At 47.5% G+C, this 12,942-nt stretch overlaps 1 protein-coding gene across 1 annotated transcript; it reads left to right on the top strand.

The window, feature by feature from the left end:
- Window positions 1-7,300: 7,300 nt before the first annotated feature.
- On the top strand, window positions 7,301-12,708 carry LOC124649366 (putative ubiquitin-conjugating enzyme E2 38). The gene is made up of 7 exons (XM_047189011.1): window positions 7,301-7,342; window positions 7,426-7,531; window positions 9,400-9,801; window positions 9,887-9,950; window positions 10,321-10,460; window positions 10,570-10,881; window positions 12,032-12,708. The coding sequence occupies exons 1-7, from the start codon at window positions 7,329-7,331 to the stop codon at window positions 12,386-12,388; spliced, it is 1,395 nt and encodes a 464-aa protein (XP_047044967.1). The 5' UTR covers window positions 7,301-7,328; the 3' UTR covers window positions 12,389-12,708.
- Window positions 12,709-12,942: the final 234 nt, after the last annotated feature.

The raw sequence follows: 12,942 nt of genomic DNA, 5'->3' as shown, positions 1-12,942 counted from the left end.
CCGAGTTAGAGGTGGGCCACGATTGAGATAGACTTGAAGATATACACGGAAGGAAGAACGAGAATTGGCCTTATGGTCACACGCGGCGATGCGAAGTGCAAGGGCGTGCCACCTGACCTATACCTGGTCAGGAAGGTGATGGGGAATGCCTCGCTTAGTTCCTGCATGGCATACACGTAAACGTTAAATACGAGCCTCGATCGGCTCTCAGGTTATCCTGTGAATCGGCTCAAAGAGCCGATCCACCCATGATCCGTGCGGGGTGCACGAATACTTGGTGATCCTGCTTGATCAAGATAAAGCTAATGAGATCTACGACGATTTAGGGTTTTCACCGCATAATCGGATCATCCTACTCCAGGTTGGGCCTCGCGGCCACGCACGGTGCTCATAAGCCGATCCTAAACAAGGCCAAAGAACCAACAAAGTAGTTGATCCACGGAACATCCTGTTTAGGACTTGCGAACGCCACCCTACGCGCCACTGGATCCTCCCCCCCTTTGTAGGGCCTAACTATTGCAGATATTAAACTAATCCTTGCAGAGTAAGGAGCAATCGTAACGGATCAGATCTACTAAACGATGAACAAGCGTGGTGCCGCCCCATGCCCGAGATAAGCATGAGGACGGCTAGATATGCAAGGGTTGCACTACGTAAGCATGTTTATACGAAGAACAATGCTAACCCTAACACATCTATGATAACTACGTTGCCCGCCATCAAAGACGCTTCAATGACGGGCAACGCATGAACAACGTGGAGCTTGTGCTGCCTAGATCGCAAGATGCGATCTAGGCAGCATGTCGCTACCCGATTGAAACCCTCGAGACGAAGGAGTTGGCGATGCGCCGAGATTGGTTTGTTTTGGGGTGAACGTTGTGTTGTTGTTTATTCCATAAACCCTAGGTACATATTTATAGTCCAGGGGACTTCCTAATGTGGGCGTGCACTAAACCGTGCACGAATAAGATTCTATCTCTAAACTAAGATGCGATCTAATATCTTACAAATACACGGGCAATTAACCGAGTTAGAGGTGGGCCACGATTGAGATAGACTTGAAGATATACACGGAAGGAAGAACGAGAATTGGCCTTATGGTCACACGCGGCGATGCGAAGTGCAAGGGCGTGCCACCTGACCTATACCTGGTCAGGAAGGTGATGGGGAATGCCTCGCTTAGTTCCCGCATGGCATACACGTAAACGTTAAATACGAGCCTCGATCGGCTCTCGGGTTATCCCGTGAATCGGCTCAAAGAGCCGATCCACCCATGATCCGTGCGGGGTGCACGAATACTTGGTGATCCCGCTTGATCAAGATAAAGCTAATGAGATCTACGACGATTTAGGGTTTTCACCGCATAATCGGATCATCCTACTCCAGGTTGGGCCTCGCGGCCACGCACGGTGCTCATAAGCCGATCCTAAACAAGGCCAAAGAACCAACAAAGTAGTTGATCCACGGAACATCCTGTTTAGGACTTGCGAACGCCACCCTACGCGCCACTCGGATCCTCCCCCTTTGTAGGGCCTAACTATTGCGGATATTAAACTAATCCTTGCGAGTAAGGAGCAATCGTAACGGATCAGATCTACTAAACGATGAACAAGCGAGGTGCCGCCCCCATGCCCGAGATAAGCATGAGGACGGCTAGATATGCAAGGGTTGCACTACGTAAGCATGTTTATACGAAGAACAATGCTAACCCTAACACATCTATGATAACTACGTTGCCCGCCATCAAAGACGCTTCAAGTACGGGCAACGCATGAACAACGTGGAGCTTGTGCTGCCTAGATCGCAAGATGCGATCTAGGCAGCATGTCGCTACCCGATTGAAACCCTCGAGACGAAGGAGTTGGCGATGCGCCGAGATCGGTTTGTTTTGGGGTGAACGTTGTGTTGTTGTTTATTCCATAAACCCTAGGTACATATTTATAGTCCAGGGGACTTCCTAATGTGGGCGTGCACTAAACCGTGCACGAATAAGATTCTATCTCTAAACTAAGATGCGATCTAATATCTTACAAATACACGGGCAATTAAGCCCAACTTCGCGCATAAGGCCAATTCTCGTTCTTCCTTCCGTGTATATCTTCAAGTCTATCTCAATCGTGGCCCACCTCTAACTCGGTTAAATCTTGGTGATAACATCGGCGTACTTGTTCCGAGATGGGAGCGGCCCTAGATGTTTGAATACTGACACGTCTCCTGCACCCTTCTTCTTCTCTCTACATTCTGGGCAGTTGCCGATTGTAGGCAATCGGCTCATTCCTGAATCACAGCAGTGTCTGAAGAAGGGGCAGTCCCAGTGCCTATCCACGTCGTCTTGTTCTCTTGACTTCTCCTTGGCATGGCGCTCATATCTCTCCTCGTCGCGATCATGCCGGCGGTCTCTCCTGGCGTCTCTGCTAGCCAGACGATCTCTTTCGTCATCGTCGTCATATCGCCGGCGTTGGTCGTATTGACTCACGTATTTGTTGAGGAGGTGATCATAGAGAGGTCGCTGATATCGCACATTCTTCACTTCTCCCTCTGTGACGTAGCGCTTGCCATCGTGCCGGAGCCGATCGCGTGGAATGGCTTCCTCTTTGTCCTCGTTATGAGAGAGGCTGCCCTCGTCTCTGTCCTTGCCAGAGTGGTGCCCAGGTCCTACCATGTTGATGTTGACCGAGGAACCTGGCTGGCACCTCCCAGGGTAAGTGCACTCCACCATGTTAACGGCGGGGAAGGGGTGCGTGTCGACTTTCATGGCGTACTGGCTAAAAATTAGCCGCCCTTGTTCTATCGCCATTTGGATCTGCTGACGCCACACCCTGCAGTCGTTGGTGGTATGGGTGAACGTGTTATGCCACTTGCAGTATGGCTTCCCGTTCAGCTCCTGCGCCGTGGGGGCTTTGTGGCCTTCGGGTAACTTTAGCTGCTTCTCCTTAAGTAAGAGGTCGAAAATTTGCTCAGCTTTGGTCACGTCGAATTCAAACCCTCTTGGAGGACCTTGTGGCTTAACCCACTTGCAGGACACGGGGCTTGCCCCCGAGTCCATTCAGCCACCGCTACCTCTTGATCTCCCGCTGAGCCTTCATCTTCATCCGCCTCAACCAGGACCACCGCACGCTTGAATTTATCCCGGTACACCTCTGGGTGGCGCTGTTCATATAATGACAGCTTCTGCACCATATGCGCCAGTGAAGGGTAGTCTGCTTGGGAGGCCACGTCCTTGATCGGTGATGCAAGACCCACCACCGCCAACTCGACTGCTTCTTTTTCAGTCACACGAGCCGAATAGCATCGGTTCCTAACAGTCCTGAAGCGCTGGATGTATTCTGACACCGTTTCTCCGCGCTTCTGTCGCACTTGTGCTAGATCGGCAATGCCGAGCTCGGAAGCCTCCGAGTGATACCGCATGTGGAACTCGTTCTTCCAACTGCTTCCAAGTCCGGATTGAGTCTGGTGGCAGCGATGTGTACCACCCGAAAGCCGATCCTGTGAGGGACTGTGCGAAGAACCTCACACGTAGTTCATCTGATGCCGAGATCGTGCCCAGCTGCGCCAAATATCGGCTCACATGCTCGATTGAGCTGGAGCCATGCGACCCACTAAACTTGGAGAATTCGGGGAGCCGATATTTGGGTGGTAGTGGGATCAAATCGTACTCGTTGGGGTATGGCTTGGAATAGCCGATTGCCCTCCTTTTCGGCACCATGCCGAACTGGTCTCTCAAGATTGTACTCGATCTGATCCGCGGTGCTGGGCCGCAGGAGTCGAACTCCGAAGATTCGCCGGAGTGGCATACTTAGCCAGCCACGCTTGCTTCTCAAGCTCTGAGCCAACTGCAGGAGTTGAGCTCTGGAGGTTCGTCGGAGTGGCATACTTAGCTAGCCACGTCTGCTTCTCAAGATCTGTTCCAGAAGTTCCTCCTGCTGTTCTAGAAGTCCCCGTCGTTGCGTCCGGTTTGAGAGTACCCAGCTGCTGCGGTCTAGCACGTATGTGCACGTGTATCCGTGAGGGATCTCCTTAGGCGCCTCATACAAGAACTGGTAATCACTAGGGTCACCACCGATCTTGTAGACGACGTATGCCGGTGAACTCGGCACTTCTGGAGCTGCCAACGCGAACGGCAACAGTGGTCGGGACTGGAGTGGTATCTCTCCTTGGTGAGTCCCTAGAGCTGGTCCTGACGGAGAATACTGATGGCTCATGATTTCCTGGATCACCCGAAGGGCGACACGCTCCAAAGTGTTCACCAGGCTCTCAGAATGGCGGTGCAGCGAATGAGCTACCATGAAATTAATCTCCTGACGCAGAGACCTGGTGCATTCTTTTCAAGGGGTAGACAGGTCCACTCCATCGAGCGCGCCTTCAGGTGAGAACCCTTTCCACCTGATGCCGTGTGAGCGGGTTCTCTGAAAAGAGCCGATGAGGTCGGCTTCGAGGATAGCTTTGACCTCATCATGCTTCTTCTTGAGCTCCTCAGTCAGATCTTCGTACGTGACCGGAGTACCTTCCGCCATCTCAGATGTAGATGGCGATGCAGTTGATGTCGAAGACTTGTCCCACCGGGCGTGCCAGAATATGTTGCGGTCAGAAACCCACCGGCGGGCAGCGACGGGCAACACAGTAGAGCCGGAAGGCTCCCAGGACTGCGGCTGGCCCTGGTCCCTCGAGCGACGGCCCGCAAAGCCTCGGCACGCACGTCCGATGCTGGTGCAAGGGCGTGCCACCTGACCTATACCTGGTCAGGAAGGTGATGGATTTGCTTCGCTTAGTTTCCTGCATGGCATACACGTAAACATTAAATACGAGCCTCGATCGGCTCTTAGGTTGTTCTGTGAATCGGCTCAAGGAGCCGATTCACCCATGATCCGTATGAGGTATACGATCACATGGTGGTCCTGCTTGATCAATATAAAGCTAAAATGACCTACGACGATTTAGGGTTTTCACCACATAATCGGAACATCCTACGCGTGATTGAGCCTGGCAGCCACGCACGGTGGTAATAAACCGACCCTAGATAAGGCCTAAAAACCAACATGAAGTTGATCCCCGGAACATCTCATCTAGGGCTAGCAAACTACACCCTACGTGCTACTGGATCCTTCAACCCGTTTGCAAGGCCTAACTATGCAGATATTAAACTAATCCTTGAATAACAAGGAGCAATCATAATGGATCGGATCTACTAAATAATGATCAAGCGAGGTGCCGCCCTTACACCTAAGATAGGCGTAAGGGCGGCTAGACGTCTAAGGGTTGCATGGACGAAAGCATGTAACACGACGAAACAATGCTAACCCTAACACATCTATGATAACTACGTTGCTCGCCATCAACAAGGCTTCAGACACGAGCAACGCATGAACAACGAATAAACGTGTACTGCCTAGATCGCAAGATGCGATCTAGGCAGCATGATGCTTACCCGGAAGAAACCCTCGAAACAAGGGGCTGGCGATGCGCCTAGATTGGTTTGTGATGAACGTGATTGTTGTTTATTTCAGAAACCCTAGATACATATTTATAGTCCGTAGACTTTCTAACGTGGAAATAATCCCAACCGTGCACGAGCCAAATTCTACCTAACCGACACGTATCCTACTATATTTACAGATACACGGGCAAAACTAGCCCAAACTTTGTATACAAGACCGATTCATGTATTTCTTCCAAGTATATTCTTCAAGCCCATCTTAATCGCGGCCCACCTCTGATCCGGTCAAATTCTGGTGATAACAGGCGCCGCCTATCCGTGAGGCACCTGAAGGCAAGCAATTAGAGAGTTAATTGATAAACTCCCCCCGTTTCAAAATAAGTGTCACAACTTTATTTAGATACGAATGTATCTAGATAGATTTTAGTGTGTATATACATCTGTATCAAGAAAAAATCATGACACTTATTTTGAAACTGAGGGTTATGATTTGAATGCATATACATATAGATTGTATGATTCAATCGTTGAACTAGGAGAACTCATCTAGGAAGAGAGCAGACGAGAGAGTAGCATAAATCTAGAAAACTGACTTAGCCGTGCACAACTAACATTGAAGCTTCCAGTAGTGGAGATTTGAAGAAAAAATCAACATTGACTACACTTTGTCGATGCTTTGTTGTGATAGGACGTCACATGATTTACAATTTTCTTGATAGATTGCATTTGCTTGCTCGCCCGATTTCAACAATTAATGATGAGCGGGCATTCTCTATTGGTTCATTTACATTTTCTTTTTTGCAAAAACTACATGTGATTTGTGTAGCATTATAGGCAATTAGCCTTCCCTTTTGTTTTGTGTCACCCTCCGCCCGACCTGGGTAGGTGTCGTGCCCGACAGCAACGAGGGCTAGGTAACGAGAATAGCCTGTTTGTGGGCATGTCGACGGCGTAGGCAGGTCCAGGATGCGACAACGACCTAGGTAAAGACCGAGGCACAACCTTTAAAACAATTAAAGGGGTATTCCAACCTGCTTTTAGAGTTTAGAGGTGAAATTTGAACCAAAACAGATAAGGTTGTAAACTGAACTACTCATATAAGACAAGTTGAGAAGTTGAGGGGGTAAATTGAACTTCTCTCATTCCAATGCCACAATTAGTCGTACTTCACTTGTTCGCTAATGTAAAACGTTTAAAATATTTCAAAGTGATTTTGATACGGACAACCTACACGCTAAAAGCGTATCTAGATATATTTATGAAAAAAAATCTTAATATATTTTTATATTAAAGGGAGGGTGTATCTAACTTTTACTACATGCATGGCTTCAAGGGAAAGGCTTTCCAGAACAGGCGCAATCCCAGCGTCGCAAGCAAAGCCAGTAAGCCACCAACCAAGTCATACCGACCACGCCACACGTCCTGCTAGCGGGCGCCACACACAGTGAACCACAGATCGTCGGCGCTCAGAACATCCGCGCGCGTGCGGAAAATCCGCACGCGGAGTTATTGGTAGGTAGAGCCAACCCCGTAAACCCCTTCCACTGACAGTGGGCCCGTACCTTGACTTGCCCGCGCGTGGGTGGCTCTTCCGGTAGACGTAGCCTACCAGTCCCGGTAGCAAATCCAGTCGTCGTCGTCACCGCGCGAAAGAAAATACGGAGTCACGTGCGGGCCTGACACACTGACAGGCGGGTCCAGCGCGGTAATCCCGATGCCAGCGGTCGGTGGCGGGGCCCACTTGCCAGCCGCCCCTGCACAGGACTTATGTCTCTGCTCCGCCCCTGCGCATCGCTACGCGCACACAGCCCCGGCCCTTGACTCGCACACCTCCTCGGCTCCTCCGACTCGCCTCCGGCCGCCGCTCGCCGCTCGCCGCCCATTGGCCGTCGCCATGGACGCCGCCGAGTGCGTCCCCCTCGCCGCTCCCACGACTCGACCGCGGATTCCGTTCCTACCGATTTCTCACCGGGTTTCTCGATCTCCCGCAGGTACCCGCTCGCGCAGGCGGGCGCGCCGTCGCCGTCGTCGTCCTGCCGCGCCGCCGACGCCGCCGCCTGGGACGCCGTGCAGAACCAGAAGCGCCAGCGCTGCCAGGTAACTCGTCGCCCGCGCGACCCTTGGCGCGCCCCTCAACTTCCGCGGTATCTGGCTGGGGTTTGTTGCTATCCGGGCGGTTTCCGCGCGATCCGATGCCGTTGCGTTCGTTTGATTGCGTAGGGCGCCGATGCGGGCCGTCCACGCGGCGGGTTTGTCGTGATCGAGATTTTTCGGGGGTTTTGGTTTTATTGGGGATTTATTTAGGGGCGTGCCTTTAGATTTTGATGAGGCGGAACGGAAATTTCGTGACGGTCACGGGGCAATTTGGCTCCGAGGTTTCGTCAGATGGATTGATTGTTGGTTGGTGGAATTGGGGTTTTCTGGGCACCTGACTCAGATATTGGGTGTGGTTTACTTTCCGCAGTCAAATTTGTTTACTGACCGGAATTGGACGCTATGGTCTGCGTCTGCCTGCCTGCCTGCAGTGTGTCTAATAGTATTCGTTATAGTTTCGCGGTGTTTATAGAATTGGGCTCTGTATATATTGTTTGCCATGAGGAAGATTTCATCTATCTGCTTCATGTGGATTCAAGGATGATCTATCTGCTTGTGGATTCAAGGGAGGTCCTCGTGCACATTGAATCACTTATTCCTGGTGTATGCTGTGAAAATTACTGATTCAAGGAGATACAAGCATATCGGGCCTGGTGCAGCGGTAGAGCCTCACCGCCTGTGACCGAGAGGTCCCAGGTTCGAGTCGCGGTCTCCTCACATTGCACTTCGTGAGGGTAAGAGTTGCCACTAACACCTTCCCCAGACCCTGCACAGTGCGTGAGCTCTCAGCACTGGGTACGTCCTTTTGTTAGTCTTGAAGCCGCGGTTTTCATTATGGGGGGCATGCGCTTGCTACTTGAGAATCTCATAATTTGCAATCTCAACTGTACAGTTGTTGCTTCTTCGCCTTGGCAAAGTTTGCTCTAACATGTCCATTGTTTTCTCTTACGTTTGTGCTTGTGTAAGAGACAAGATTAGTGATTTGGGCTTGGCGCTATGTTAAATCTTGATGCTCCATTGTTAAGCTGCTGGTGGTGGTTTGAGCAATGATACATGTGAATTGCTAGTAGAGCATGCAAGAGTGTCAGAGCTACATAAGTATTGCTTACTATGCCCCCCCATGTTTCAACTATTTCTCCTATTATTTATTTACTAGTTAATAGGTGCAGACACAGATAGACATTTCTTAGTTTGATGTGGGTGAGGGGCGTTGTATGTGCTTAGTTGCTTCTTGACCTTACTAGTTGGTACTCGAGGGAGAGGAACCAAATTGTTAGTTGATGATGCTTCAACTCTTGCACTTGTTTGTCTATTGGTCAATTAAGTGATCTCCTTATGGACCCTACGCAGGAGGATTTAGTATACTTCTGAACTTTGTTCTCTTTGAAAATTCTAGACACTGCTTTCTCTCTGGCAGAGCTTAAGCTTCTTGCGGGTTTAAATTGAAGATTATGCCCAGACAGGGTGTTTTGTTGATAAACTACAGTATCTACATGCTTACTACTTACTAGTGATGTTCTGGCTGTACTTCCTTGCATCATTGTTTTATCTTTTTCCTTGATTCAACTAGAACCGTTAATTTAACTTTAGGTCATATATTAGAATGCCAAAGTCAATTTTACACGGCTGTTTCTATCAATCTACATTAGGCATTCACTGGGACCAGAGAGTAGTGCCAGAATGTTGTTTCTGGAGGCTTTGTTACGAAAATCTTGTGAATTGCTCAGGCAATATACTTCATGCCGTATGTTGGCTGTGAAGAGCAATCTTGTCATGATCTGTGTGGCTATATTTAGAAGAAATTTATGGTTGACTTATGTTTACTGTTGAAAGGCTGTCTTTGTTTACTACTATGTTGACATATTTTACAGGGATCCTCATCCAGTGATAAAGTTGGATCCTGTAGAGAAAACAATTCCATCCAAGCATCTGAAGCTGAGTTGCAGAATTTTGACTCTAGTGAAATTGAGGACGAAGATTATTATGTAGATGATGATGATGAAGGCTGCTATGATGAGGACGAAGGGTCTGACTATGAATTTGATGACACTGACTTCAATCAGCATCTGGCTGATAAATTTGATGATCTAGATCTGCCTCCAGGTGTGGAGGCTCCTGTACCTTGGTTGCAGAAACCTGATGATGGGCCTGGCAATTTTAAGACCATGGAAGAAATAGAGGATGAAATTGGTATGAGATACAAGTTTTTCAAGCAGTTTGACACTGTTGAGGATTTCTCTGACCATAAATATGCTGATAAACCCGTTGGAAAGGTAACATCTTGTGCATATAAGCATATTGCTTCAGTTAAACCCTTTCTCCACTCAGATGCTAACTTCTTTCGAAACTTAACTCCAGACAGGGAAAGACTGGACAAAACGAATCCAGCATGACTGGAAACTCCTGGAGAACGATTTACCTGGTCAGTTATTTCCAAAAGAAATTGTAACTAAGATTTGTTTAGATGCTCCCCTCAAAATGAAAGACGCAAATTTTGAAGCACACTGAGGACCGGATTTGAACCACCCAGTTCTCCAGTTCTCAGTGCTGCTTCAAAGATTGTGCAATTTAGTTTTTTCTGATGGCATAGGTAGTTGTTGAAGAAAGCACTTTTAGTATTGTTTTTTGTTACTTTTAAATTCATCATCCCGTTACTACTTCAATACTTTCATGGTGTCACCTGCACGGTTTAGAAAGCCTGCAGCTCATTGCTGAATCTCCTGGGTACATTTGCTAAAGCTTAAAATGCACTTTGCTGTACTATCTACATGATCGGTTATTCTGTTGTGCAGGGTCCATATATGTCCGTGTAGCGGAAAATCGAATTGATCTTCTTAGGGCAGTGATGGTTGGGCCTCAGGGAACACCCTACCATGATGGCCTCTTCTTCTTTGATGCTCAATTTCCTGCTACTTATCCTTCAACTCCTCCAGTATGTATTGTCATATTGATAACTTCATATATAATTCATTTTCATATTTTGATTGAAATACATTCATTTTCATATTTTGATTGAAATACCTGTTCTGGTGCTTTTGCAGGTGGTACACTATCACTCGGGAGGACTTCGGCTTAATCCGAATTTGTATGCTTGTGGAAAAGTTTGCCTTAGTCTCCTAGGCACCTGGGAAGGTCATGGCTGTGAGAAGTGGAACTCAGCTCACTCAACCATGCTACAAGTGCTAGTATCCATTCAAGCTCTTGTATTGAATGAACAGCCATATTTCAATGAACCAGGATATGAAATGTATGCTGACAAGGCTGTTGGACAGAGGAGTTCCTTAGAGTATAATGATACAACATTTGAGTACTCCTGCAGGACAATGTTGTACTCGCTTCGTAGGGCTCCACAGGTAACATACTGCTAATTATCATGCTTTGCAGTTCCCCTACGGGAATGCAAGGATGCTCATAGTTGTGAAGATTAACTTGCTGAAATTAACGCCCGTGATGTTATTTTATCTGTAGGGAAAATGATTGAAAAGAAAAAATTCACCTTTTCAACCCTGAATTGTAGAGTTTCAATTTTCAATCTTGAACTGCAACCTCTGCTACAGAATGCCACATGTTTGCCATGTCGCAGCAAGGAACAAACAAGAACTAAAAGACAATCTAAAACAAACACCATAATTCAAATAAAATCTTTCAGAAAAAGCTAGGAACCATTGGAATTTTGATAGAAACGGACCAGTAAACAGACCATGATGGCATGGTAGTGATTTGGTGGGCATGGGGCATCCCCGTCATCTAGAAACGACTGTGAAACTACCCAAGGTTGTGAATCAAATGATTTTTGAGTTGAGGGTTGAGAAGTGCACTTGTTAGAGAGAGCGTCATCAATTGTACTCCCTCCATCCACAAAAGGATGTCTCAACTTTGTATAAATTTGCATGTATATACACACTAACTCTTCTAGATACATGCATGTTTTGACAAAGTTGAGACATTTTTGTGGACGGAGGAAGTAGGAACCTTGAAATATCTCAACATGATGGATTCATATTGGTTGGCGTTTCATTTGTGTTCTCTAAGGTAGAAGGTACAATACATGGGCATTAGCTTGGACTCATCATCCTGAATCCATGCCAGTGCCTGGTAATAAAATCACTAAGAAGGATGGACACTGATAACCAAGTATCCACAGCATAATTTTTAATATTAAGGCTTGAAAAGTGGACCTATGCCAGAGTTCACAGTTTGAAAAGCTGTTTTCTTCCTCTTTTGCATTATTTTACTGTAGTAATTTTTACTAGTCGAGACTCGAGAGTATAAATTTTGGTGTGATAACAGCGAAATCTTCTAGCATCTGTAAAGGTTGATAGATTCCGACCACTTTGCACTGTGTAGCACAGCATAGCAACCACAAGGTCACACTTAATTTGTTGTATTATGGTAATTGTTATCTTACAGTGATGTGTAGTGCACCGAGAAGCTTAGATCATATACTCCGATGGTATACCAGACTGACGAATAACCTTTATTGCTGGTTACTGCTTGTTTCAGCACTTTGAAGATCTTGTAGCCGGCCACTTTCGTGAACGTGGCCGTGCCATTCTGGCTGCATGCAAATACTACATGGAGGGTAATAAAGTTGGGTGCGTAGTTCCTGAAGAAGACGATGAGGGCAAGGAACTAGAGAGCTCAAATGCAGAAGGATCCAGCAGCAGCAGCAGCAGCAGTTTAGTGAAACCACATAGTAATAAGGTAGAGCTAGCTGCAGCTGCAGGTCGCGCCGTAACCTTCAAGGCGCACATGGAGGTTCTGTTTGAAGAGCTCCTGATGGAATTTAATGTGAAGGGTGCTGACACCAAGAAGTTTTGTGCTGAGAAGCTGAAGAAGAGCCAGCCGACTTCTTCTTGAAGATATCTGAGGTTCCGTGATGAAGTGAAATCCATAAGATGATGTTGATTTCGCTTCTTGCCTTAACTATAGGAACGATATCTCCTTTTCGCCTTTTGCGGTACAGATGGTGTGGTGACTTGAACTATAATGACTGATGTTTTGTATGCCGGTTGAAGTATCCACCCCCTTACTGTGGTGTGATCTTAAAACGGACATCTACATAAGGGCGTGTACAATTGTAAACGCTTGTGTGGGCGCCTAGGGAGGAAAAGAAAAGGAATGTTACCACGCAAGAGTTTGTTACTCCATTGGAAATAGCTAATTGGGGTGCTTAATCAGATTTTTTCCTGTGCAATAGCGGAGCGTTGACGCAAGATCTAGCTCCTGGTTTTTGAATCGTTTTTGTACATAGAAGCATACGCTAATCTTTTTCTCAGGAGAAGCTACGTACATGAATACCAGTTCTCCTGTGCTGGGTTTGGGCTATCATCTCACCCCAAGGAACGGCTGGAACTGGCTCCTCTAACGGCAACGAGAGAAGTCAGAGAGTGACTTTGTTTCTCCAAACCACC

Source organism: Lolium rigidum, chromosome 4, assembly GCF_022539505.1.
Source record: "Lolium rigidum isolate FL_2022 chromosome 4, APGP_CSIRO_Lrig_0.1, whole genome shotgun sequence".
Lineage (NCBI taxonomy): Eukaryota > Viridiplantae > Streptophyta > Magnoliopsida > Poales > Poaceae > Lolium > Lolium rigidum.
Note: the sequence above shows the minus strand (reverse complement) of the source record. Positions and strands in the feature narration are given on the sequence as shown.